The sequence below is a fragment of the Drosophila miranda genome, chromosome XR, assembly GCF_003369915.1.
Source record: "Drosophila miranda strain MSH22 chromosome XR, D.miranda_PacBio2.1, whole genome shotgun sequence".
NCBI lineage: Eukaryota > Metazoa > Arthropoda > Insecta > Diptera > Drosophilidae > Drosophila > Drosophila miranda.
This window is the reverse complement of record NC_046674.1, coordinates 8,913,253-8,939,755: the sequence shown is the minus strand read 5'-3', so window position 1 is coordinate 8,939,755 and position 26,503 is coordinate 8,913,253. Positions and strand designations below refer to the sequence as shown.

Here is a 26,503-nt window from a genome sequence, read left to right as displayed (position 1 = left end):
CTAGACCCACGCTCTCCCGCTCGCTGCTACCTACTCCCACCACTATCTGCATTTTCCACTTGCCACGCACTTTCAGTTTTTTTTTCCCTCGTCTTTCTTTCCGTTTCTTCGTTTTTCGTTATCAATAAAACGCGCATTGTTTGCGGGCTAAGTGGACGACACACGCACACCACTGCACTTCCACACACTGCACACAGCGAGCACAAAGGAAGAGCAAAAGAGAGCTGCGAACAATTGAATTTTCTACTTGTGCTTCTTCCACTGCCGCTGCCGCCCCTCCTTTCCACTTGTGCTTTGACTACTTTTACAGTTGTTGTTTGGCTACTCCTCTCTCCCCCGCCTCTCCTGCTTTTGATTGCCTTTGAAAACGCTTTGTGTGCAAAAAAAAAACAGAAGAGAAACACAGCAAGCGAAATAGAGAAATGAAAAGATCTCAACAAGCCGTTGGTCGAGTTGAGCAGATTTACTCGTTTCAAGCATTTACGATTGCCATTTTTCAATGATTACCAGAGACAGAGGAGGAGCGAGAGTGAAGTCAAAGAGCAAGAGGAGGGCGCAGGCCAAAAAGCATAATTGCCTCCCATTTCACAGCATCAGAAGCAGAAGAATAAACTCTGAAAGGGTATGAAAAACGAACGCAAACTATTTGCGGGCTTTATCAGCGTCAGCGGCTAGCCACAGAGGGAAGAGGAACTGGAAGCAACTCCCAGCCTCCCTCCCAGCGGCAGGGCAGGGCAGGGCAAGCTTCAGTGGAGCGCAGAAAGGCTACAAAAATAGCTGAAAAATCCAAACAAAATTGTGGCTTGAACTTCAAAGCACAACGGGGATTAAGAGAGAACTTGACAACGGGGTGGGGGAGGGAATAATAAACAAGACACCAAAAGGTAAATAAATACATGCGGCATGGGTTGGAGTGCGGGGCGGCGGAGCAGCAGCCGACACAAAAATGCCGAAAATAGCGAGCCGGCGGCAAGCAGGCAGGCAGGCAATGAAGAGAGAGTGAGAAAGAGAGCAGCAGCTGCTGCGCCGACGCCGACGCTGATGCCAGCTGCTGCTGCTTCTGCTGGCTAACTGTAGAGCAGCCTCCCTCTCCTGCTCGAAGACTAAATTACAGACAATTACAAAAGCAGCAATCCCAATAACAAAATGCTCTTTGACTTTTACAGCAGCCTGTGGCGACCGCGCAGCAGCCGAGCAATAAAAATGGATTTGCTTTTATCAGCAGAGCAGAGCCGCAGACTGCAGCGAGCAGCCAGCAGCCAGCAGCGCAGCATAAATAGAAACTGCAGCGGGAGAGCAGATATCTTTCTCTCTCTCTTTCTCTTTGACAGGCTCGATCTCTTTATACCCTTGATGTGGGTACTAATATAATACACCAGATGTTTGCAAGGCAGAGATCATCTAAGCATTTTGTATCAGTTCACGTGCCCGTGTTGTCTCTAAACCAAACCGATTACTACCAAATTTAATCAACATCGAATTGCTCGATCTGCAAGGGTATCAATAAATTCGGGACCCGAATATTGCCGTCCTTTCTACTTGTTGTTGTATTAGCTCTGCCTGCCATGTTGTTTACTTATTTGCTTTTTTGATGCGTTCATTGGCTCTTTAACGGTACTTTGTAATGCAGGCAAACCAAACGAAAGAGCAGGAGGCACAGCATAATGCCACTAAGGAGGTGCGAATGAAAAGGAGCTAAAACCAGTTTCGTGACCGAAAGAGAAAAACAACAGCAAAAAAAAGTGCTCACACTTACCTTTTTTTTTCTTTCTTTTTCTTTTAATTAGAATAAATCAAAATGGCAATCTTCGGGCGTTTTACTGCTGCTGGCAGCAACTATTAAAAGCAGCAACGGCTTAGCCGCAAAACTCCGCGAGTATTTACAGTTACGGCCATAAACGCAGTCGCAGTCGCAGTCGCCGTCGACGCGTCGCTCTGTTGATGCTGATTCTGCTTTCAGCTTTATGTTGTTGCTTATTTTCACGGTCGTTAGGGGGACTAAAAGCAACAAATACAACTATGATCAAACTAAATCAAATAGAGTTTTCTCTCCCTCTCTCTCTCTCTCTCTCTCTCTCACACAGACACTATTGAAGTTCTGCTTTGCACCGAAATTCGAGGCACACGGGCCGCTAATTGGAAGAGATATGTATGAATGCGGGAGAGTAGTAAAGAGAGAGAACGGCGCAGCGAAACTATAATTAAACACGTACGAGTGGGGGGGAGGGAACACCAAAAAAATGAACAGGAGATATATCCTGCGGGCGCAGCGCGTAGGGAATTCACAAAAAAAGGACTGAAGAAAGGGAGGGGAAAGCACGAAAACAACAAGAACAGAATGAATGAATGGAGTGGGACAAGGAATCGTCGGCACAAGGAAATTCACAAAAAAACAAAAAAAACGAAGAATATCTTCGCGATGGAGCAAAAGAAGTAACAGAAGTTGCTGGGCGAGGCGTTGGTCTATCGCGCGGGGGGAATGAGAGAGAACATAAAATAAAGACTGATAGAAGAGAGGAGTGAGAGAGGGAGAGAGCTGCGCGCAGGATATTTCCCCGACTCTGTTAATGCCGTCTTTTAATTCTGATTTATTTTAATTAAATTTCATCAACGGAGCCGCGTTCTTTTCTTTTTGTTACTCCGCTTTGTCACTTCATTTCCATTTTCCAATTCTTCTTTAGCTCGTTTTCAAGTGTGAGTGTGCATGTGTGAGTGAGTGTTGCTGTTTGTGTTTCCACTGCAACTCCGCTGCCGCTTGGAAACTTCTTTCTCTTTTTCATACACACACACACACACACACGCACACGAAACACAGTTGGAAACTTACGCGTCTCACTCCGTCTATTAAATTGCAATTTTCACAGCGTTTTCATTCAACTATTTTGCACTTGGTATCTTTGTTTTTATCCGACCAGGAAATCACAAAAAAAAAGGACCACAAAAAGCCACCCACGCCTTTGGATAATCTCGGAAAATTCGGTTAAAAGCGCCAACCGCCAACTGAGTTGGATTCCGTTGTCTCGTCCGTTCATGAACGAACGAAAATAGAACTATTCAATAGTGAACCATACGAAGATCCGAAAGACGGAATCAGTGCAGTGTGACCGCGGACTTAACGATAAGATATACCGTCTGACCCTCAGAAAAATACCGAATCTACGTCACAAATTTAAAAATATACCTTAAATATACTGACGAGCTATTTGTATTCAAGTTCCATCATATTCCACGTTTTTGATATTCGGTTGGTTATTACTAGATAGCTACGATCCTCTGCTCTGAATTTATAGTTTTATCCAATTATTAAATCAATTTCATACAAGACTGGTTTAATTTGAGCTTATATCTTTTTTGCATTGCTTATAAATTGAGATTTATGCGAAAACAGTCAAGAACAAATTCCACTAAATTCATTTCCTTACGAGGTAACTACACGCTAACGACACAATTGCTACATAATATCTACATTTCCATGTAAATACCGAAACCGCCACCTGAGGGGAAAATGTGTTTGTTTGTTGACAAGCTTGGCCGTTTTTTTTCATGTAAGCCCCATGGAAGCGCCAGTGTGAATAACCTCCGTTATCCACTTTTTAAATGCCTTTTCCGACATTTTTGAACAAATATAGATCAGAAATTCGATGTTGATCACTCATTTGTACTCGATGTGGCCTGGGACATGGATCTAAATGTACAGGGTTTCTACATTGGTACATTCGACAAAACCGCGTCTTAAAATTTAATGTAAAATACTAGAAAATACTATTAAAAGTATAAAATTTCCAAGGTGTGTGAGCTAGACATGGTGGCAAGACCCATAGAAAAAACGAGCTCAGTCCACTTAAGCCCCCTCTATTTAAACAATTCAACGACTTGAGGTAAATATCGGAAAATATTACTGATTGTAAATTCTTCTTGAAGATCCATGTCATCTTTCCTTTGAACTTAAAAAAAAACACAAAATGTTTAACCTGAACAGCGCTAAAGTGATCACATTTTCATTATTTTCGGAGCAATATCAACATCATACCCCCTTGGTCTACAATGGGCTAATCGCTCTCAGTCAAGGATTGGAACAATATTCCTCGTTTTTGATAATCCGTCGAATATTACTAGCTAAATAGAACCCTCAACCCTGCCCACATATTTTTATCCGATAACTGAATCAATTTTCTATTTTTTCTGGCTTATTTCAAATACTTGCTGTTGTTGTATTGTATCTAAAACAAGGTTTAAACAAAAGAGGTTGGAATTGTGGCGAGGAAAAGACCCTCAACGAAGAGACGATATCCCATCAAAAAAAAGAGAGCAAGTCCCAAAAACAAAGGAGCAAGTCCCATCAAATTTGAGCGCCAAATAGAAATTGTTTTTAAAGAATGAGCGACAAGGATTAAAATGCAATCCATTATGATGCGTATGGAACTTTATATGCCCTTTTTTCTTTAATAAGCCATTAAAAATTATATTTAATTAATTGATTAAATTGATGAATTCCGTGTTTCTTCGCTTTTCTACCCTCTTCTATCCACATAAACTTAAAATCCTGTTCTCCAATCTGATTCTAAACAAATGTTATTTATTGACATAGACATTTTTAAATCAGTTTTACCTAGACGGGTATTAAAAAAGGCTATAATGGTCCAACACCTTTACCAATTTTATGTTATCTATTTTAAATGGGTATTTGAATGCATCAAAAGTAATCTGTTATCATGTTGGCACCACCTCGTCGCCTAACACGCCCCACAAGCGGACTACAGCATTGCCATATTTTCATACTTCGTGAGCCGCGCAAAAAAATTGATGAAAAACATATTAAGTTATCGCACTTCTAAATATCGATATATAAACTCGCTTAAATATGTCATCCGCAGCTAACGGAGCTGGAAGGGCTATATAATAATAATAATTTTGTTTTCATTTCCTCTCTCAGGAGGCATTTCTGCAGGTATCCAGGATATGGGCACTGCCTTACTCTCCACCGGCAGCTACTGAGATTTCAAAGGTCGCCAGCATTTCGTCCTCATCGAAGAATCCGACCCGCGTTTCACAATCGGACTAATGGCCTCTGTAGACAAGAAACCAAATGAAAATGAACGGATCGCATTCGTTGGCGATCCATCGACATCGCGAACTACATCGACAGTTCGCGGAAGAAAAACAGCACATAGCTTGCTTGCACTTGCTTTCTGGATCAGTATTATTTTTTTATTTTACTTTGGCATTAATGACACTATCTTTCTGTATTTTTTCTTTACTCTCGTTCAGTTTAATTGAAAAAACCGCGCGCTTTTATATTATATGCGATAAATCGTATCGAGCCTAAAAATACATTTTACCGCACATACTTTGGCAACATTCACAAACTTGTAAGCATCTTTACCGTTGTCAACATTCCATTTGCATAGGCCGCAACATTCTGATACCCTTGCGAAATAGTATTATAGAGTTGACGAAATGTTTGTCATTCCACGCTCTAATGAATGCAGAAACAAGTCAGCCTCTGTTTTAAAGCTATCTGGTGGTGCAGCTTACGGAGACCAATAGGTATTGGTATCTAGATTTACAGAAAACAAATAAATTGTATGAATAGGTAAAAAACATGCCAAACTGAGAAAAAGTCAAAGTTAATTACGTTTCAAACTAGCTTGTAAAACCGAATTTACCGTTAGGGTATACAAATGTCCATACTCATTGCTGAAACTTGTTGCTCAGCAACATAAATTCCGTCTTATGCCCGCATTTAGTGCTGGTCTTTTTTGTTTAAACCTTATTTTATAAACATTCTAACAAATGGAGTATCTAAAGTTAACCCCACATGTACAATATATATTCATCAATCGGGTAAAATTATGTGTTCAGGGCTTTGAGATCTATCTAGCTAGTAATATTCGGCGGAATATGTAAAATATAAGTTGAAGTCGTCAGTATATTTACGGTATATTTTTAAAATGAGACGGTATATTTTGGTATACTTCTGAGGGTCGGACCTTATCGGTATACCTTATCGATAAGTCCGCTGCCCATCACCGTCCTACAGTGCGGTGCGCGCGAGTCTTTTTTTTTTGCTACAAGGATACATTTAAAATAAAGGCGCCGACAAAAGCGGGCGAGGCGATCGTTCCGTCAGATATTAAACCGCATTTGGGCTAAACCAAGTTTTAACCCGTACCGCTTCAAAACCGAGGAACTCTCCAGCACCGCACCAGAGAAACCGCATCCTAAAGATGCAATCTCACAGCAAGAAACGCGTCTGCTACTACTACGACAGTAAGTTTTTGCATAAAATAACTAAAAATTGTACGCTTTCCAGCAGATATTTATGATTTACCTGCCCCCGCAGTGTTTTTCGGAGCCGGAGGCAAATTTTTTTCGGGTCCATTCGGCGGCGGATGATAGCATTTTGCGAATTTCTAGTTTTACGGCGACTGTACAAGCGCGTTTCGTCAGAGCACACTTTTCAGTTACAACCGCTGAGCGGATTTTGGTGGTGTGTGTGTATGCTTAAGTGTGCGCGTATGTACCTGTATGTCTGCTTTGTTCGGCGAAAGTGTACTCTGAAGGGTTGTTGTCGAAAAGTGCGCTCTGCGCATGGACGCTTCAGCGACCGTGGCGGTAAAATTTATTTTCTGCATAGCGTGGCAATTGCTTATTTTTTCGCCAATCTAACCCTTGATATTTCTGCTCTCCAGGTGACATTGGCAACTACTACTATGGCCAGGGGCACCCCATGAAGCCCCACCGCATACGCATGACCCACAATCTGCTCCTGAACTACGGTCTATACCGGAAAATGGAGATTTACGTAAGTCTACTAATTTATAGCCGCTAATTAGACAGAGATTTAGTAATGTGACAACGCCCGTAGCGACCGCACAAAGCCACTGCCGATGAGATGACCAAGTTCCATTCGGACGAGTACGTCCGATTTCTGCGATCCATCAGGCCGGACAACATGACCGAATATAACAAGCAGATGCAGCGCTTCAATGTAGGCGAAGATTGCCCCGTGTTCGACGGTCTCTACGAGTTCTGTCAGCTGTCGGCGGGTGGCTCCGTGGCCGCAGCCGTCAAGCTGAACAAACAGGCCTCCGAGATCTGCATCAACTGGGGCGGTGGTCTGCATCATGCGAAAAAATCAGAAGCCTCTGGATTCTGCTATGTGAATGATATTGTTCTGGGCATCTTGGAGCTGCTCAAGTACCACCAGCGTGTTCTCTACATCGACATCGATGTGCACCACGGCGATGGTGTCGAGGAGGCCTTTTACACCACCGACCGCGTGATGACCGTCAGCTTCCACAAGTACGGCGAGTACTTCCCGGGCACTGGCGACCTGCGCGACATTGGCGCCGGCAAGGGCAAGTACTATGCCGTCAATATCCCCCTGCGCGATGGCATGGACGATGACGCGTACGAGAGCATCTTCGTGCCCATAATTTCGAAGGTAATGGAGACATTCCAGCCGGCGGCGGTGGTCCTGCAATGCGGCGCGGACTCCCTTACCGGCGACCGGCTCGGCTGCTTTAACCTGACGGTGAAGGGGCACGGTAAGTGCGTCGATTTCGTAAAGAAGTACAACCTGCCCTTCCTGATGGTCGGCGGCGGTGGCTACACCATCCGCAACGTCTCCCGGTGTTGGACGTACGAGACGTCCGTGGCGCTGGCCGTGGACATTGCCAACGAACTGCCCTACAACGACTACTTCGAGTACTTTGGCCCCGACTTCAAATTGCACATCAGCCCCAGCAACATGACTAACCAGAACACGTCCGAGTATCTGGAGAAGATCAAGAACCGGTTGTTCGAGAACCTGCGCATGCTGCCACACGCACCGGGCGTCCAGATCCAGGCCATACCCGAGGACGCGATCAACGATGAATCCGACGATGAGGACAAGGTGGATAAGGATGATCGCCTGCCGCAGAGCGACAAGGATAAGCGCATTGTGCCCGAGAACGAGTACTCGGACTCGGAGGATGAGGGCGAGGGCGGACGGCGGGACAACCGCGCATACAAGGGACAGCGCAAGCGTCCGCGCCTCGACAAGGATAACAACAGTAACAAGGCATCCTCAGAGGCGTCCAGCGAGATTAAGGATGAGAAGGAGAAGGGTGAGTGGGGCACAAAGTCACCCAGTAGTTGTTCAATCAAACTTAAATCCTTTGTATCTTTTGCAGTAGACGGCGCTGATGGCGAAGAATCGACGGCATCCAATGCCAACAGCAACAGTAACAACAACAGCAGCAGCAACAACAAGAGCGATAACGATTCGAGTGCGCCAGCCAGCGGGGCAACGACTGGGGGCGGCTCAGGATCGGGTTCCGGCTCCGGTTCGGGGGCCAAGGTCGCCAAGGAGAACAACATATGACGTGGCGGCCGCAATTGGTTATAGAAGCCAATTAAGCGACCGCCGAAGTACAAGCCGCCGGACTTCACCTAGCACCGTCTGTCCTCCCAGTCCTCCCCCTAGCTGTATCCTTTTATCGTCTGATACCACTCTGTGACCCCACTCCACTTCACTCTACTCATCACTGATTATCTGCTTAACGTCAATCTAAGTACGAAGCATGTCGTGTCCCCTGCATTGCGCCCATTGCATTGTCCTGGTCCACTCCTGTCCTGCCATCGGGTGGCAGTCGTGGACCCTAGAGGGCTCTCCCCCTCTTATCGTAGGCTAAAATACAATTTATTGTAAGGAAATCGATTCAGCTTCTTCGTGGATCAAAATATATAAGCTAAACCTAAAATGAGCACATAGTATTTACCGACTAAGCGCACTCGAGTAATTCAATAAATATTTATAAATAAGTTCTACCGTATACGTGTATACTTTTAATTAATGTTTAAATATAGCTATAAGAAACAAAACTGTGTTGGGCTGGTTCAAAATTGTGGGGCAGAATTTGGAGTGTTGCAAAAAGGTTACGGAAGGAGGAGGAGGAATCTTTTCGATCGATGGCCCGAGTCTACACGGAGATATACAATTTGCTGATCTGACAATATTTGTCAGCTTTTCAATGGTACAGCATCGCAAAATTCTCTCTCAAATATAAGATTTTTTTTTTTTTTTGACAACACCCTGGGTCTAGCGATTCAGTCGTGTAGTAGATTGATAACTATTGTGTACCATTTCTCGATCTAGATTAAGAACTAAAATATATATAGATTTCAGAAGAAATTCGTTGATTTTATTATCAAGTAAATATTTTTCAGTTTTTCGTTTGATTGCGATTTTTAAAAAAGAAATAATTGTATACAATAAATAAATTAACTTTCTATAGTATTGATTCTTTATACCCGGTACTCGAAGAGTGTAGGGAGATATTAGTGTTGTGGTGGATGTGGTTAACACCCAGAAGGACGCGTTTCCGACTCCATAAAGTATTATTGATCAGCATAAATAGCCGAGTTGATGTCGCTTTGTACATACATGACTGTCCGTCCGTTCGTCCGTTGTCCTTCACAATTTTTAAGAATGGCAATATCTACCAGATTTCCAGATCAGATTGGATCAGATGGGATAATTTGTATACCCAGATGAACCGAATCCATTAGCAGAGGCTACAGTACTGGTACCCCTTCCACGCGCTTACTCATTCTTCCTCTCTCACATACTCTGCCTCGTGCAGGGTACGCTTTCTCTGCCTCTCTTGCTCTCACTGCATGCTTTTCCCGTAGGGCGGTCTGTTTTTTCAGCTAGTCAGTTATAGCTTTTCATATAATTACGTATAAAATATATGGTATAGCTAATACAAAATCATAAGCTCACATATATGTATATGTATATATTGACTGAGTATCGGCTATAAAAGTAGAGCTGCGGCCCTTGACGCCCCTCACAGCGTTTCCGCGCGCATTGCCTTATTTAGAAAAACTTTATTACATACTTACGTGAATCAAATCCTTTTTTCTGCTTTATTACCACTCTGAAATTAGCAATAGCCAAATCAATAATTATTATCAATAACAATTCCTTTAATTTTTAGCAACAATTTGATCAACATTCGCTAACTAAAAAATTGGTAAACTAACTAACTAGTACTAGAGTTCACACTTCAAATGGTACGCATATCAACGTCCATGTAAAAAAAAAAAAAAGAAAAAAAGGCTAATCCTGCTGCAACTTGAGTTTGTTGCCAGGCAACCAGCACCATGAACGAGGATGCACTTGCCCCATCGACGAAGGTGTGCGACTAGCTTGGTTCCGGACTAGCAGGGTCCGCCGTGGGGTGGCGTTAATCCAGTGATAATATCGAGTCGATGCTGTTGCGATTACTGCGCGGCTGCAGTCGCGGTCCACCCAAGTAACTAATTGGATTCGCGAACTGTCGCTGCTGCAGCGCCCCACCCACCAGATAGAGCAGCGGCAACGGCGGGGCACCCAAAGCCGCCGCTTTCGAACGATGGCGTGGCGGTGGGGCTGGTACTGGTACTGGTGCTGGTGCTGGTGCTGCTGCTGGTGTTGGTGCTTGTGCTGTAGCTGGGGGCGCTGTGGACCCTATGGACTGTGTTGTCGCATTGGCATTTGCGGCGCCGACATCAAAGGGATGCCCTGTGTCGTCGGGTGCTTTGTGGCGGGATTTTCCTCGTTGCGGCGGCTGCTCCTGATGCTGCTCCTCTTGCGGGTCTTCATGCTGCTTCTCATCCTCTTGGCCTTGCTGCTTCGCCTGCGCTGACTGCGAGAGATTGGGCATGAAAATGGTCACGACGGGGCGTGGTGGTGGGACAGATACAAATGCGGGCGGGTTGGGGTTTCGTTGATAGGGTAGGCGGGTTGACGAAGGGAGAGGTTAGATCAAATATTTTTCAGGGTTTAATTCTATTTGGCTTTAGTCAAAGTGACGTTCAATGGACGTTGACATGGAAACGGAAACGGAGGACATCGTAGATGTGATTGTGTGTGTGTGTGTCCAAAGAAGAGATAAAGTTTTATAATTATTCAAAGCTTTCCAAAAAGGCTGCGAGGCGGGGTGGGGGAGGTTTGGGTGCTCAAGCTGCTGCTGGTGGAAAATAGGGAAAATAGTTGATGCTTCTGGATTTTGGCACCTGTCGTGATTCGGCACTTTATGTTGTTAATATAAATGCCAGGAAAATTGTGCACGTGTGTGTGTGTGTATGTGTGTGCTGCATTCTACAGCTGGTTCAGCATCCATTTGGCTGCACTCTAAACCTGCCCCAACAATGGCGCCACATCAGTCGCTGCTGCTAGATGGTGTCTTGGTTACATGAAACCCGCCAGTCACTTCACAGCCCACACATCCCCATCCCCCTGTCGCACTCACTCTAACACCCCCTTTGGAGCTCAAGACAGCTGCAGGATGGCAGGCCCCGAAAATCCACTACAAGGAAAGCGGCTAACGCGTTTCAGTCAAGTGCAAATGTGTTGGCCAGGGCGACAGCCAACGCATTTACATATTTCCCAGCCAAAGACGCTGCACACAGACGCTGCAGGGGAACTACCGACTAGTGGTATATCCTAAGATACGGCGAGACAAGAAGGACAAGAAAAGATCTTCCGTAAACAAATAGATATTCAACGCCTCCATGGACTGCCAAAACAGAGCAACCCTCTGCCACGTTGAGGGTATAAAGAACGCATTTAAAATGTTATTTTTTCCACGCTGGTGCCGCTGCCTTTGCTTTTCATAGTTTTCCATTTGTGTGAGAGACCCATTTCAGTTTCATTTCTGTGCAATTTTATTGTTCTTGGCTGAAGGTTACTGGAGGAGCAGCAGCACCCGAAGAGCGTTGCCAACAATAAGCAAAAACTTGCACTTTCATGCAGCACCAACAACAAAAACAACAGCAACAACAACGCACTGACACACTTCTGTAATCCCCCCGTGCTCCGCCGTGTCCTTTGGCAGCCATATTAACATTGTTGTTCCGACATTTTTCATTGCATACTGCGCGGGGCACAGTGCATTTCAAATATTGTAATACTTTGGCCGCGTCATCGTGCAGATCGCGCAGCGAGAGAGAGAGAGGGGGAGAGTGGAGAGAGCAGTTGCAGAGGCATATTCCAATTTATTACCTGCCAAACAAACAAAACTTTCAGGCAAACACAAACACACGCATACCCCAGACTCCAATAGCCCAACGAGAGGTATATTCAAGAGAAGGTAAGGCAATCAGAGTATTGTATGAGGCCAAGAGCAGTACTACCTTACCTCCCATTTAATAAATCTGTTCCCCCAACTCTTTGCTCCCCCCCACCACCAACATACAGAAATACAGACAGGACACGCATTGTGGCAGGGCCACGCAAGAGCAAGCGTCAGTGGAATATATTTATTACACATGTTGGACATCGTAAGCACACAAGTTCTGATGCTCATTTGGTCCCTCTCCGATGGTCAACAAGCAAATGCCTTGTTAACCATTATGGGCCATGTTTTAATGTGGCAACACACAAACGACAAACACAAACAACAACCAACAACCAAAAGGCAACAGGCAACAGCAAAAACAACAATAACTTTTCGCATTAAATGAATGCCAAGTGGCATCGAGACAGAGCGAGATGGAAGCAGCCGGAGGGGGAGAGCCTGGACCGGACAAACAAAAGAGAGCAAAAAACTTTGTTGTTCCTGGTGATGTTTTCTTTCTTTCATTTTTTTTTTTTTTGTTTTTTTCAACTTTTCAACGCGGAAATTAATAACAAATTGCTGTAAGCCACCATGACGATTACGCTCCCTGGCCTTCGCTCCGCTCAATGGCCATGGCAACTCAATACACTCGGGGACACATGAAGAAGACATTAAGTTCTTACAATGCTATTATTATTATTATTATGTACATTGAAGCGGAGCCCCATAAAGAGATTTAAGAGAGTCCCTGCGACTATATTTTGTGGCGAGGAGCCAAAGCCCATTGGGTCATGGGATAGGAAGTAGTCTATTTCTCTAATGAGGTTCTCTTGTTGAGGCTTTTCGAGCTGTCCGCACAATTAAATGTTTTCATTCTCAAATCAAAATTCGTGACAATATTTTTGATATTTCGTATAATGCATACTAAAACAAAGCCTTCCGGTTGTTCGTGATAATTACCTGCCTATTCAGTCCACTCTAAATATTTGATTTTGGGCATAATTTAAATTATATTCTATACCTTCAACATTTAATTTTTCCACAAAATTGTTTTGATGAACGTGGCTTGAATGCTAAATAAACTACAAATAAAGAAACCAACACAAATTTAATCAATTTTAATTGAATAATAAACGTGCGTCGCTAGTAGTTTAGCGCCGATTGTTAATCTACGAGTATCCTTGTGCATGTGTTTGGCTGTATGTGTGTATGTGTTTCCCAGGCAACGCCTTGAGTGGAGAAAGAGCGTGGAAAAACTTTTGCCAGGCACAATAAACACTTCATTGCGCTCTTGAGTTAATTTGTCAAGAAAGAAAGAACGAGCGAGCGAACGCATACATGTTAAAAATTATTGAAAAAGTTTCAAGTGGCAAATGGCAACGAAAGATATTGTTTGGCCATGATGGTTTTTCATTAAGGACCCACCACCCAACCACCCCACCACCCCACTGCCTGCCTTCCTGCCTGCTGGACCATAGTAATTGCTGTAGAGAGCACATGAATAATGCATGCTGGGAAAGTTTTATGAAAATGCACGAAAAACCAGGAAACGCCACAGATTTGAAGTCCACCCGTCTTCCATCCCCGATCCCATTCCCTTTTGGGGAAACAAACAAAATGATGGAGAAAGAGGAGAAAAAGTTGGAAAAATAAGCAAAAAATAATAATTAGAGCAAGCTGCTAACCAACGGAAGGGCAATTGGCTTCGTGTTCGTCTCCAGCATTTTGTTTTTAGGTTTATTCATCGTTTTGCAGCAACGAAGATGTGGTCTCCTAGTGGTTATAGTAGAGAGAAAAGATCACAAATAAGGGATCAGAAGTTTCTAGAGGATCTCAGTTCTTGAGAGAGTGAGACACGCGAGAAACTTTAAAATATTTTTAGATGGAAGATAGATGTTCTTCAGAATTATTCCCAACAGCAGACTAGTGGAAACATCAGGCAGCCAGCCAGCCAGCAGTTTGGTTTTGCCATCAAGAGTTCTCTTTACTTTCCACGATGCTCCCCTTTGTTTTTATGCATCGCTTTAGATGCTCCACTTCGCTTTGCTTTCACTCCCCTCGTTGCTCCTTGCTGTTCAATAAACTGTAATTCGTGCGCCACTTCTCCGTGCATTCATTTGTGGCACTCTCTTCGCTCCGACACTCTCGCTCTGTAGCGCTCAAATGCACGCACACACACTCACTACCAGTCACGGGGACGACAACTCTACGTTACGTACATTGTGCTTGGCATACATGGCGTATGAGTGACATTTAATTAAAATTTATGTAGTCTAAAAAGGCAAAAATTTTTCTACACCACAGCGAACGACGATGAAGCAGAAGCAGACGCTGGAGCTGGAGCTGCAGCTGCAGCTGGAGCTGCGTTGGAGGGGGACCCAGCCTGTTCAAATTTATGCAACGCACCATTCTGTTTGAGTTGTATTAAATGTTCGCAGTGTTCTGTTCTGTTCTGTTCTGTTCTGCAGCTTGGGCTGGTAATCATGTGTAAATTTGTTTTTACACCCATTACAAGTGCAGGACCTGGACCCCCCCGAAAACTGCTTTGTCAGTGTGTTGGGAAGGTTATCAAATATTTAAATGGAAAATTGCCACACTGGAAGATCCAAGCGGATAAGATGTGCAAAATATACGGAAAATGGGGTTTTTCTAAATGATTGAAGTTTAATTTAGGTTTTTGGAAATATTTCTACATGTGCTTGAAGCTTGAACTTAAATTAAACTATGGCCAAAATGTATAATCTTACTATAATAGGGGCTCTTGGGTTATCACTTGTGCTGTTCTATATCAGACTTTTCCCTCACTTGTGGCCCATGCGTTTCTGTTTGATCTTCAGTCCCATTTCCATGCGTCTGTAGTGCAGGCGACGCTGCAGACTCTTGCGGAAGATCGTCTCCCTGGCCAGGATGGCCAGATCCTCGAAGCTGCACTGTCGAATGTTCTGCTTGGTGCGGGCTATCAGTTCGGTGGTCAGATGAATCTTGGTGAGGGAGGCGCGGGCCGTCCGCCCATTGCGTCGGCGCAGCTCCTCGCGGTGCTTGAACATCACATAGGCGGCGGTGGGAGATGGAGGCTGCGGCGTCGGACTCGGACTCGGACTCGGACTCGGACTCGTCGTCTCCTGCTTCTGTGGCAGCTGCTGGGCCGCGGGCTGTGCGCTGTTTTTCTGCTGTACGAGACACATCTTGGTTGCTGGATGGCTTGAGTGCGTTTGCTGGTTACGTCAGTGCCGACACCAGAATTTATACGCACTGAGAGGTACTTTTTCTGACCTGCCGCCCATTCATGACCGGTGCGGGGCGGGGCGGCGCGGTGCGGCGCGGAGCAGGTCATGCAATCGCCGGATGACCTGCGGTGCACTTTTTACGAGTCATTAGATTTTTTACAGCTGGACCCAGCCACTGGGAGAGTGGATTAAAAAAAAACTGTAATCCCATTCATTACCTAAAAAGTGTCGTAAAGTCCCGGGAGCAGCAGCCAAACGAATCGAGCCAAAAAATTACCCCTCTCTCTGTTACGCTTCGCTAATCCGGATACATAACCGGATTAAGTCAAACTAAACTGTTTATGGGTCATGCAACCATCGCCGTCGGTAGCACAAGGCACAAGGTCTCCTGTTTGTTCTTGCCAACGTTCTATGGACACGTTGCTCGTCCTCTATGATGTTAATCCTTTGGCAGTGCACGCTCTCTGGCCTCACAATTAGCGTCATAATGAAGCGACAGCTGATGGCATTCCTCGAGGGTCCAACCATATTTTGGGAATTTCACATGAAAATTCGGTATGAGTTTGGTCAAATTACCAGCTGACCCAAAATTTGTAAACATTCAAGCCAAATATTTGACTTTGATCGCCGGATACAACCGCAACTTCTTTATTATTCTACAACGGGGCCACAGTGGTGTGTGATTCGTGGTTGGGCATCATGTGGATCCATAGTTGTGTCCTCTGCATTGGTTTCTTTGCTATGAAATAACTCTGTGATTCAGTTTCTCCTTGCTTCAGAGATCCAAAGAAAGATCTGACAGTGCTTCTCTGCTTCTACGGACGGATAGCTGTCTGCTTTCAACAATCAACTTATCACATTTTCATTCCACTGTGCCACCGACTGTGTTTTTTTTTTTTTTTTCATAAAATTCCGCTTAAAGGCAAAAAGGGCGCTGTAAACTCATTAAATTGGCTTGACTGCTGCTATCCGGCTGCTCTGTTGGCTCTCTCTCTGGCTATTGCTGATTCCATCGCATTTTTCAATAAGCTTCACTATGTGTGCGCACGTGTTTGTGTGTGTGTGTGTGAGTAGGGATAACCGGACCCTCCTGCCACACTGGATTTCATTACGAAAAGGGTTTTTCGGGTATACGCTCTCCGCTCCGGTCTACTCCGCTCCGATGTGCGAAAATCACAACATTTTAATCTCATAATCTGAATTTATGTGCAGACTCAATTTCGTTATACTTAACGACATTTTATGCGGTTATTTTATGCAGGCAGCAGGCAACAGCAGCATAACGGGGGCAAGCTGAAGGAGCTGCTGCTGCCCCTTTTTGCTCTTTTCCCCTCACACATGCACACTTTGCGGTCTGTCTGGCACCCTAAAAATTGAGAGGGGCAGGAGCAGCGAATGCTAAGGAGCGCCCCGGTGTCCATGGCTGGTGTGCGTGTGTCTGTGTGAGTACTTGAGATTTTCTATGGTCGCACAAAACACATTAGTTAAAAGTACTGACCAGCAAAGCCACTAACAAGCTGTTGGTTGCCTCTCCTGTTTAGTCCCCAACCCACACCCAGACCCTCCACACATGGCATGCTCATGCTGCTCTCCCCCACACTAGGTCGGTCCTGCTCTCCCCCACACACTCGCATATTGAAGTGCCATTATGTGTGCTTTACTCTTGCCATATTTTCCTGCTGCTGCTGCTGCTGCTTCTCCCCCTTTTCTTTCATCTTCTGGCTGTTGTCAATCTGGCTGATGGCTATCCTGGCTATACCCTTCCCTGGGGTATAATTAAATTGCACAACGATTTGCAACGCCGAGCAGAAGGTGCTACTAATATTTGTATGCTGCCGAGACAGAAGTGGATCTTCAGATCGATCGTTGGACAAGTCCATAGAAACGATCAATCTGCAAGAGTATCCAACGTGTCATGTCCGCAGTGGCAATCTTTTCCTTGTTATTCATCACGTTGTCAGCATTTTTCGTTCGAAACTTTTTTAATAAACGCATTTAAATGAATTGATGTGTGTATGCAAGAGTTGTCTTGCGTAATTTCTCATCATTTAATATGAAACAAGTTAAGACCCCACCCCCCTCCCACTCCCATTCCCACTCCCAGTCTCTTCCTTGCCAAAGAACTTTTACTTTTATTACCTTCGTATATCACACAGCGAGAAAAATTACAAGAGAACGAACAAAAAAAAATATATAAGGGAAAGGAAAGGAAAGGAAAGGGGGAAAAGTTGTGCAATTCTTAAAACTTAATAGATGCAACTTTGCTTTCACTCTGCTCTTGCAGTTTTTCACAATACAAATTATGCAGAAAGCAATTTCGGAACTTAACTCTTAAGCTATCAGATATATCAGAAATCTTAATTACAGTTTTTGAGTTTCGAGTACAACGGGGGCTAATTAAATAGCTCAATAATTGTTATTGTCTTCAGTTTTACCCATTTATATCCTTAGATTACTTTAGTTCATGAAACAATGAACCAAGCTTACTTTAAAGAACATTTTAGCACTTTGATTGAGTTTTGAAAATCTTAAAGTCTTAATGCTTTAAATTGACTTTAGCTCCAAATAAATCTATCCACTAAACACGGCGGAAAGTAGCTTAATAATAAAAAAAAAAAAATGGTAAAATTCGCTTTAGTATTAAATTTTATATTTTAAATGAAATTCCTAAGGCTCTTGAAACTTTATGGAGAACCTTCAATGCGTTTCGTCTGTCTATCACTTATTCGCAGTAAGCAATCGTTTCGTTTTTCACTGCTTTCAAGAGTATCCTTTTCAAAGTCTTTAATTACTTTCCTAAATTAAATTTTTAGCCACTTTTGACAACATTTATTGACTTTAAAGTTTCCATTTAGTTGATTTCGCTTGTTTGGCTAAGTTTTTGTAGATTTTTTTTTAGAAATATTCATGTCAATTGCCAGACAGTTTTCTTTATACATGAGACTTCAAGGACTTCTTTCGCTTGCAATTTGTATTATTTGTTTTGCCTTTGTCTCGGTTTCTGTCTCTGTCTCCGGCTCTGGTTCTGGTTCTGGGTCTGTGTCTGTTTTTATTTATACAAATTGCTTTTGTTTTTTCGGTTCATCCTCATCTCCTCATCTGCTCAGCTCCCCTCTGGCTCTCCCCTCTCTCCGTGCTTTATTTATTCTGCCTTGTTGTCTTGCCATCCATTCGCCTAAATATTTATGCTTTTATACATCTTTTCTGGCATGTTTTTTTGCATTCGCTCCCCCTCTGCTGCTGCTCCGTCGGTTCTCTGCGGTTCGTCAGTTCCTGGTAGTTGTCGCGCGTCTATTGACGCCATGGTATCCATTCTGCTTGCCCCCCGTTTTGCGACTCCCATTGCTGTTGCTGTTGCTGTTGCTGCCTGTGCCACTGGCTGTGGCAGCGGCCAAATCTACATCCGTTTCGGCAACGATTGGCGGACCCCAAGACACTTGTCGCCGCACAGTTGGTGGGCCTGATCCTGTGCTCGCTCCTCCCAGGCCTGCTGCACCTCCTCCTGTTCCGCTTCCGCTTCCACCGGTTCCGGCTCCAGCTCCAGCTCCACCTCCTACTCCGCCTTGCTTGCGTCGTTTGCTGCTCTGCTGCTGAAGTGTTGCCGCTCTTTGTGGCAGTTGTCGTTGCTGCTGATGCTGCTGCTGTTGCTGTTGTGGCGGCAGCGGCTGCTGCTTTTGACTTTCATGTTGCTGCTGCTGCAGAAATGTTTCGTATTGCTTTTTATTAAAAACTTTTTCGTTTCATATTCTTTGTCTTAAAACATTCTCTTTTTTGGCGGCGACATTCTCTTTTGAAAGATATTCGTTTGTGTGTGTTCGTTTTTAGTTTTTCAGGATATTATTTAATTAGTTTTACTTCATTCCTGCATGCTCTTCGTGCTGTTGTTGCATGGAATGTCGTCTCTGTGGCATGCATGCATATTAGTGGAGTTTCATGCAGAGTAATATTTAATTAACGTGCCCCGAACGAGTTTTCACTTGTTAGTGTTTCAAGAACGCGATATTTGTAAGATATTAGTACTACCAGCATTTAAATCAATGTGAGTCAAGGTTAACCATACCGCTCCCTGTGCACGCCTTGAAATTCACGGAATTAAGGGACCAGAGCCCATTGATATGGATACCCGGAGCCCAGGCTCTCATTGTGTCCTGTGCCCATTGTTCTCTCTGCGGGCGATTGTTCTCCCGGTCACTTTCTTTGTTGCGCCACAGTCTCCTTTTGTGGCAAGCCCCGCCAAAGGCTGGCTGGCTGGTCCAAAAGGGAACACCAATCGGGTAAGCATAATCAGTATGAGAGAGAGCATTAGCATGGGACAACACTTCAATTAGGGCTCCTAATAAAGATAAGCAAAGCCAGTACTAAAGAGAGAGCACACAAAAACATACAAATGTATGTATGCTCTTATCCAACAGAAAGAGGAGCAAAGAGAGCCTTTTAAAAGGACGGTTAAAGAATTTTCTCTTTCATTCTGTAATCAGGCACAAGAAAGAGAATTTTGCACGATTTTTATATGCTTTTATCTCTGGGAATATCTGAGATATAGCATGGGTATTTAAATACCAAAATACTCTTTTTTTGGAAACATTTTACTTTTTTTTTGACAAAAAGGGAAGACTTTTGTATGTACTTTCCACTAGACAAATATTAGGCCTGTAGGCCTGGATGAGAAGATCACAAAATACCCATCACAATATATCCACGAAATATTTTTCACTCGACATATGAATGCCTTGCGGTTATTTACAAAAATTGATGGATTCTTACTCAAAAAAAACAACAATTTTCCTCAAAACAGTTGTAAATTCTTTGCTTTTTAATAAAGGACACCCTCCAACGATTGTTCGCTCTATTTTCACAGGGGGTAAACCCCGAAAAATGATCATGCTTGAAAGTTTTCCTTGCAGATCCATCTTTTTTCTATATTCAACAAAAGATAATTATTGCGATATCTTTCAGCAAGTTTTCAAGTTTCATCATTTTCATGGCTATATAGTGAAATACCCACTGGCTCTTAATGGGTTAAAACAACCTCTCTCTCTCTCTCTTTGCCATGGCAAATCAAATCGAAATAGTTTTCGCTCATAAACAAACAAAATTGAAATTGATTTCGTTCTTTGAGACAAATTAAAATTGTTTGCTTACCGCCCGTCCCCCCTTCCCCTTCCCGTTCCCGTTCCGCTTCCGTTTTCGTTTCTGTTTATTAAATTGTGGCTTGCGTTTTAATTTACACATCATTAGCTCAAGCCTCGACTCGACTCGACTTCTTTGCCTTCATTAAGATTTATAGAAAACTTGGGTAAACAGCAGCCCCCCACCACACACACACAGACACACACACACAGACAGAGAGCGGGAGAGAGAGAGGAGAGCAAGCTCCCTCTGTGTGCTTTTGAGAGCGAGGTTGAGGAGGAGGCAAGGGCAGCGCCAGAGCGTCAGAGTTTGTTGTTGGTTTGTTGGGGTTTCGTTTTTGCATTCTAAGCTCGTAATGAGTTTCACCGCAGCATTGTGGCGGCTGGCAAAGTTAAGTGCGTGCTGCGTTTGCGGCGAGGCCCAAATGAACAGCCAGCAACAAAGGGGGGGGAGGAGCGAGCGTACTGCAGTACTGTGCATCAGGGTGAAGGCTGCTGCTGCTGCAGCAAAAGATGAAAGAAAAGCGGTAAGACGCCCACAAACATTTCGGAATAAAAAGAAAACTTGGCATGCATGACAGGAGTAACCTCAACCTCAGCCAGTGGGAGGTGCCTTGGCAGCGGCAGCAGCTGGGGCACTTGCACTTTTTGCTGCTCCTTAAACAAAAGCCTCAGCTTCCACCTACAACTTTCACTCACCCACGACTTACCCCCCTTCCCCTTTTGTAAGCGAAACTTTTTGATTTTGAGGCAGGAAAAAAGTTTTTGAGTGCGCTTCAATTTCGGTTGCTTTGCAATCAGGCTGTGGGGCGGCTGGGGCGGGCGGAGGGGGGGGAGCTAGAACGCCGCCAGTCATGTGGAAACGTGAACGATGGTGCGGTGACAGTGGATGGAGAGGAGGAGGGATAGCAGCGGGGCTAGACAATGCCGCACGCACTTTGAACAGCGCAACTTTTGCCATTTTTCGGGTGTCGCCTGTTCGGAAAAACTAAGAAATTTCGTTGCAAGATTTGAATGTGCATCAGTGTGGCAGCAGCAGCAGCAGCAGCGACAGCGACAGCGGGAAAGATTTCCCCGATTGGCCTCAAGGAGATCCCGGGAAATTCAATTTGGTTGCAGCTTAAGCCCCTGACAAAGTACATGCTAAGTAAGCTCAAAAGTAACATGCCCCCCGGATCCGGCCCCCCAGCTTCCCCAGTCCGTGCCAGCGCCTCGATAGACACTTTTACCCAGCTAAAACTACATAAAAGCCAATAAGTTCAATATTTTGCTTTTCCCCAATTTTCACGGGGGAATGGGGCCGGGGGGCCGGCCCGTCTTCAGTTGAAAGTTTGTTTTGGGCGTGCCGAAAAGTCGATGCAAAAGTTGAAAGTTCCTGCTACGTTTGTTGCTTAGTTGGAGGTTTTGTCTTAAGTTTTTTGGCCAAAAAGAGTTGCTGGTCATAGTCACTCCATACCCCATACCCCATACCCCATGCCACGTAACCATACCTATACCCCCATTCTATACTGTATTTATAAAATATAAATCATGGACAGCACTTGATAAGCAAAAAGCAGACTGAAGCAGCCCATTGTCCCCATAAATTGTGGCCTGCAACAATTGTTATTCTATTCCAGGGCTCCAAAAGTTCATCTCCTTTGGCAGGGAGTTCTTCGCCGTACATGTTCAATTTCCATGACTTTTAAGACTCTTACGAGTAAGAGACGATACAGTTCTAGTTTGTCTGTTCTTTCTTTGAGAAAAACTTAAGGAAGTACATATATATATATATCTTCTTCTATTCACCTTCGAGGGTATCTACATCTTCGGTTGCACAGCCTAGACCTTCTTTCCTTCTTATTTTTTTGCCCGTTTGGAGCCCAACGCAGATTCATTTGGCAAATGTCTTTGGGCCCTAACAAAGGGGAGAGCCCGTCGCAATAAGCCACCCAGTTCAGAATGCAGTTCAATTTATTTGTGAGGTATTTTAACTTTTGTGCTGCACTGAGCACTTTTTCTATTAAATAACATTTTAGACAATTGGCTTGGCTGCTAAAAACGAGAGGGAGAGAGAGAGAGAGAGAGAGAGAGAGCAGCCACTGCTGGCTGCTGGCAGAAGAAATTGCTTAAGAAATTGTTCTGGCCACAACAGCAAAGCCAAGCCAAATGTTCCAGTTTGAATGTTTTTTAACAAAAGGGAAATGAATTGGCCAATATACAAAATAAATAGAAAAACGGAGGGCAGGAGCAGGACCCAGAAGAACCACACACAAAAGTCGTTTGGAAAGTTCTGAAAGGATACCGAGGAAGAAAAAAAACCATCATCCAATATACTTTCAAGGAGAACTGTAACCAAACGAAGAACTGTAAGCCGCTTACTTTGAGCAAGGGCTGTGTGGATCATAGCGAATATTGTTCAACGAAGGAGAGATCTGACGATAGCTCTAAGCAATTGTTCCAATGGCAGCTTTATGTTATTGGAGCAGTATGATTTTGTTTATATCTTATTGTTTATTGTCGATTGTATACAAATATGATAGGGCTTGCTGTTTATGTTCTTATATTGTTCGGATGGCCTCCAATATTTGCCAAGATTGAGGACTTAAAAACTACAATTAGTAGCAAAGAAACCCCTCTCCTCATACCCTCTGCACTGTCACATTAATAAGTATTCATAAAGCCATTGTTAAGTTTATTGAATAAACAAGATATAACAGATATATTATGCTTCAGATATACCAAAAATCAAAGGAGACTCTTTTGAAAAACAGCCTTGCTTTGTTTCACTTCATTCCATTCGACTAGGTCCGCTCTTTGGGTTTTTTTTTTTCGAAATCAAACAATAAAACCCACAAATTTATGGCCTACATTCTGGGGTATCCATACACCTTGTGGTGTAATTAATGCACTCGACTTGATAGTGCCGTGCAGCCCGTTAATCGGCTTATACAATTATTGAGAAATAATTGAATTGGCTTGTTGGGGCAAAAGCATTGTGTTGCCGCACACACAACCGGGCCAATTTCGTCTGGCAATGAATTAAGGCAATTGTCAGTAGATTTCGTCTTTTGTTGCGGTATTAATAGTTATTTGTATTTTTTGGGTGCTGGTTTTGGTTTGTGTTAAATTTAATTAAACAGTCACACCAATAAGCGCTTTCAATATCAACAATTAAAACAGCACGCGGCGCACACTGGATCCATTCAGTGTGTGTTTTATATATGTATTACCATTAAAATACGATTATATTTTTATAATAACAAAACGGAAATTGTTTGATGCATATTCAAATATGCAAAAACCGTAGCTGAAGAAAATATTTACAAACATTTATGTATATATATTGTATGTATTTTTCCTCATATTTTGTTTATTTAGTTAAATTCAATTAAATGCAATTTAATTAAACGGAACAGTTCTCGCAAGTTGATGAAGCGAGACAGAAAGTGAGAGAGATGGGGATAGAGAGTGAAAGAGACGCACACAGGCATACATATCATGGTCATGTATGCCTCACACGGAAAATAAACAGAGTTTAAATGTTTTACTAAAGAGAGGAAACACTTCAAGCATTAGGGTCATGCAAGAGGACACATTACAACTAAATAACGGAGCGGGTGCTTACTGTGGTAGACAAATCTTATTTCCAGAAATTACAAATAATGTATATATGTATGTATAATAAGGTTCTGAGGATATATTTTGAAGGCTTCTTCAGTCATGTGTGCCCCTAACTACAATTCATATTATAGCCCGTGTTTATCCACTTCTATGGCCCCAATCTATAATGACTGTACATATGTACAATGTTTGTATGTATACCTTATATGCTTCTTCTGTTGACTGTCCAAATATTTGGGTGTCTGTATGGGGCTGGATGCAGTTTCATGCCTTACAGTTGTAAAATATGCTTATGTATTTTGCTGGCCGTTTACTCTGTCTTGCGTTATGCAATGACAGGCGGCTTGGCTCATCTTCTTGTTTTAGTATGCCATGTGGGGGGTGTGCTTGGGGGTGTGCGTGTTATTTACATGCCAATGCCAAGGCCGCTGCCACATGCCTCATGCAGATTGGTCTCACTGATTGTGACAAGCGGCGCCATTTTGATAAGATTCTGTGGGGGTTCGTGGCCTCTGCTTACCGGTAATGGGGCATCCACCTCTCCCTCCAGCTGTCCATTCGGTGTGGCAGCAGCAGGCGGCACGGATGGAGCCTCGGCCACTGACTCTGTTAAGGGCCAAAAGAAAGTACAATTTGTTCATATTTTGTGGGATTTTTCAGTGATTTATATGGACGCACCATTTGGCCCAGAGGCATCCGCAGTGTCCTCCGATATTGCCGGAGTTGGATGCTCTGTGGAGGGTCCTTCGTTTATAAGAGCATCCTTCTGTGCCTCCTCTTTCGGCGGCTGCGAGGAGTCCTCCTCGTCCTCCTCTTCCTCCTCACGCACCTCATCGATGCGCGTGGCAATGTCACCATTTTTGGTCAGGACTGTGGTGGGCATGTCTGGCTGCGAGGCCGTCGCACTGCCATTCTTCAAGATGCCCACCAAGGGGGCTCCATTGCCTGGCTTCTTGTCCTCTTGCGGCAGCTGCGGGGCGCAAGCAGACAGAGAGAGAGAGAGACCGACAGTTAATGCAACGTTAATTCATCTTGAGGCCATTACTTACCGCCTTGTAGGTATAGGGCGGCAGGCCGTTGCCCGAGCCAGCCGTAACACCGCCCAGCAGGCCGGCCTTAACACCTGGCGACTCGTGCATTTTGGTTGCCTGCTCCTTCGACCAAATAATGTCCTCGTCCGTCTCGCGCTCGATGCGCTTCTTGTAGGCCAAATGACTGCGATACACCTCAAGCAGGCAGCACACGACAATGATGACAAACACGCTGGTCAGCGTGAGGAAGACGACCTGTGTGGAGTCCTCCTTCTTGTTCTCATCGTACACAAATCTGGGAATATAGGGCACTCGTTGCGGCGGCTCCTCCACCCAAGGCTCGGGTATCTAGTACGAGTATGTGGGTGGTGGTTGCATTCATTAGCTCAATTTGTCGCCTGGTTGATTCAGATAACCCTATTTCCAGTTCCTAGTTCCCAGTTCCCAGTTCGCTGTTCCCTCGAGTGTACTCACCATGCTCACATTGACCATAGGCTCCTGGGTGGGCTGTTCGCTCACATCGAATTTGGCATTGCATTGGGCACTGCGTACGCCCTGCGGATTGATGACGGTTATGTTGTCGGCCCCCGACTTGGTGAACAGCATATACTCCTCGAGTGGCTTCATAACATGCCCGTTCACCTGTATGTAGATGTCTGGCCGGAGGGGCAGTGTGTACGGTTCCAGGTTGGTTTACCCAATTTGCGGTCGGGGAGTATTATGTGGGGGGTGGTCGTGGGTGGTTGAAGTTTTCATTAGTATTGGTCATTAATTCAAATTGAAATGCAAATGTGTGTGTTCGAGTTCGAGTGGAAATTGGAATTGCGTTTCTCTATCGAGCCTTGGTTGGGGTGAGTGGTTAGTGGTGAGGGGTGGGGAGGGTCTCGGGTTTCGGGCCTGCCGTTTGGCTTCACTGAACTTCGAGGTTTCGCCTAGGCAAACGCAAGTCGTTCGTGCGTATTTTATGCTCTTCCCCAAAATTAGCAATAAAAATTTTAATGCCCAACGGTAAACGCCTTCCGATGATGCTGCTGCTACTTCTACTTCTACTTCTATGCTGTGATTGTGTTTTAGGGGCGTGGCTGTGCCTACAGTGTTGCCAAATTAATGAAACATGTGCGGGGGTGTAGTACAGTACATCTCCTTAGTTCCCTGGGGAGTGCACCAGAGGCAGGGAAACGATGTAATTGGCTACCATATGATATAGCACACAAAGGAATAAGGACTAAGCACTTTTAAGTACTTGAGTTGGAGACAAAAGTGTGGTCAGAGTATATTTGAAATAATTTGAGCGGTTTAAAGTTTTTTGGATTGAAAAATAGTCAATTAAGGCCCTTAAGAGGAAAAAACAGCTTTAAGATACAATAAAATTGAGCTGTTTATCTCTCATTTATGCTGTATTCATCCTACAGTTTCATTTT

At 44.2% G+C, this 26,503-nt stretch overlaps 4 protein-coding genes across 13 annotated transcripts in view; 1 reads left to right on the top strand and 3 right to left on the bottom strand.

Moving 5' to 3' along the window:
• Positions 1-3,069, bottom strand: part of LOC108152166 (tyrosine-protein kinase Src64B) — a 33,059-nt gene extending 29,990 nt beyond the window's left edge. Inside the window, exons 1-2 of one of the 3 annotated variants that reach the window (XM_017281286.2) lie at positions 2,828-3,069; positions 1,757-1,998 (exon numbers count right to left, since the gene is read on the bottom strand). The gene's annotated coding sequence lies outside the window, so the exon portion shown is untranslated. The remainder of the gene's footprint in view (positions 1-1,756; positions 1,999-2,827) is intronic. The other 2 variants (XM_017281287.2, XM_033386546.1) reach the window with 2 other exon arrangements.
• Positions 3,070-6,007: 2,938 nt separating this feature from the next.
• LOC108152855 (histone deacetylase HDAC1) lies at positions 6,008-8,871 on the top strand. 2 transcript variants are annotated; one of them, XM_017282475.2, is made up of 4 exons: positions 6,008-6,270; positions 6,693-6,805; positions 6,869-8,114; positions 8,184-8,871. In XM_017282475.2, the coding sequence occupies exons 1-4, from the start codon at positions 6,228-6,230 to the stop codon at positions 8,369-8,371; spliced, it is 1,590 nt and encodes a 529-aa protein (XP_017137964.1). In that variant the 5' UTR covers positions 6,008-6,227; the 3' UTR covers positions 8,372-8,871. The 2 variants fall into 2 exon arrangements, with proteins under 2 accessions (XP_017137964.1, XP_017137963.1); XM_017282474.2 differs by having other exon boundaries at positions 6,009-6,270; positions 8,181-8,871.
• Positions 8,872-9,956: 1,085 nt separating this feature from the next.
• The window catches only part of LOC108152614 (contactin-associated protein-like 2), a 64,453-nt gene continuing 47,906 nt past the window's right edge, over positions 9,957-26,503 (bottom strand). For 3 of the 7 annotated variants that reach the window (XM_033386687.1, XM_017282080.2, XM_033386688.1), the window contains 5 exons: positions 25,557-25,738; positions 25,101-25,430; positions 24,730-25,021; positions 24,572-24,657; positions 9,957-10,679 (listed from right to left, as the gene is read on the bottom strand). In XM_033386687.1, coding sequence (XP_033242578.1) covers positions 10,239-10,679; positions 24,572-24,657; positions 24,730-25,021; positions 25,101-25,430; positions 25,557-25,738 — 1,331 coding nt within the window. In that variant the 3' untranslated portion in view covers positions 9,957-10,238. Of the gene's footprint in view, positions 10,831-17,427; positions 19,015-24,571; positions 24,658-24,729; positions 25,022-25,100; positions 25,431-25,556; positions 25,739-26,503 lie in introns of those variants that run through there. The other 4 variants (XM_033386691.1, XM_033386692.1, XM_033386689.1 and 1 more) reach the window with 4 other exon arrangements.
• Positions 14,732-17,349, bottom strand: LOC108152618 (CASP-like protein 4U1). Its single transcript, XM_017282089.2, has one exon. The coding sequence runs from the start codon at positions 15,275-15,277 to the stop codon at positions 14,894-14,896; it is 384 nt and encodes a 127-aa protein (XP_017137578.1). The 5' UTR covers positions 15,278-17,349; the 3' UTR covers positions 14,732-14,893.

Excerpts from the sequence above, each read along its gene's own strand:
- LOC108152855 (XM_017282474.2), top strand. The coding sequence starts at position 6,228 with ATGCAATCTCACAGCAAGAAACGCGTCTGCTACTACTACGACA. Across the intron at positions 6,271-6,692 it reads CGTCTGCTACTACTACGACA|GTGACATTGGCAACTACTAC; the intron begins GTAAGTTTTTGC and ends TCTGCTCTCCAG. Across the intron at positions 8,115-8,180 it reads TAAGGATGAGAAGGAGAAGG|TAGACGGCGCTGATGGCGAA; the intron begins GTGAGTGGGGCA and ends TATCTTTTGCAG.
- LOC108152618 (XM_017282089.2), bottom strand. The coding sequence starts at position 15,277 with ATGTGTCTCGTACAGCAGAAAAACAGCGCACAGCCCGCGGCCCAGCAG.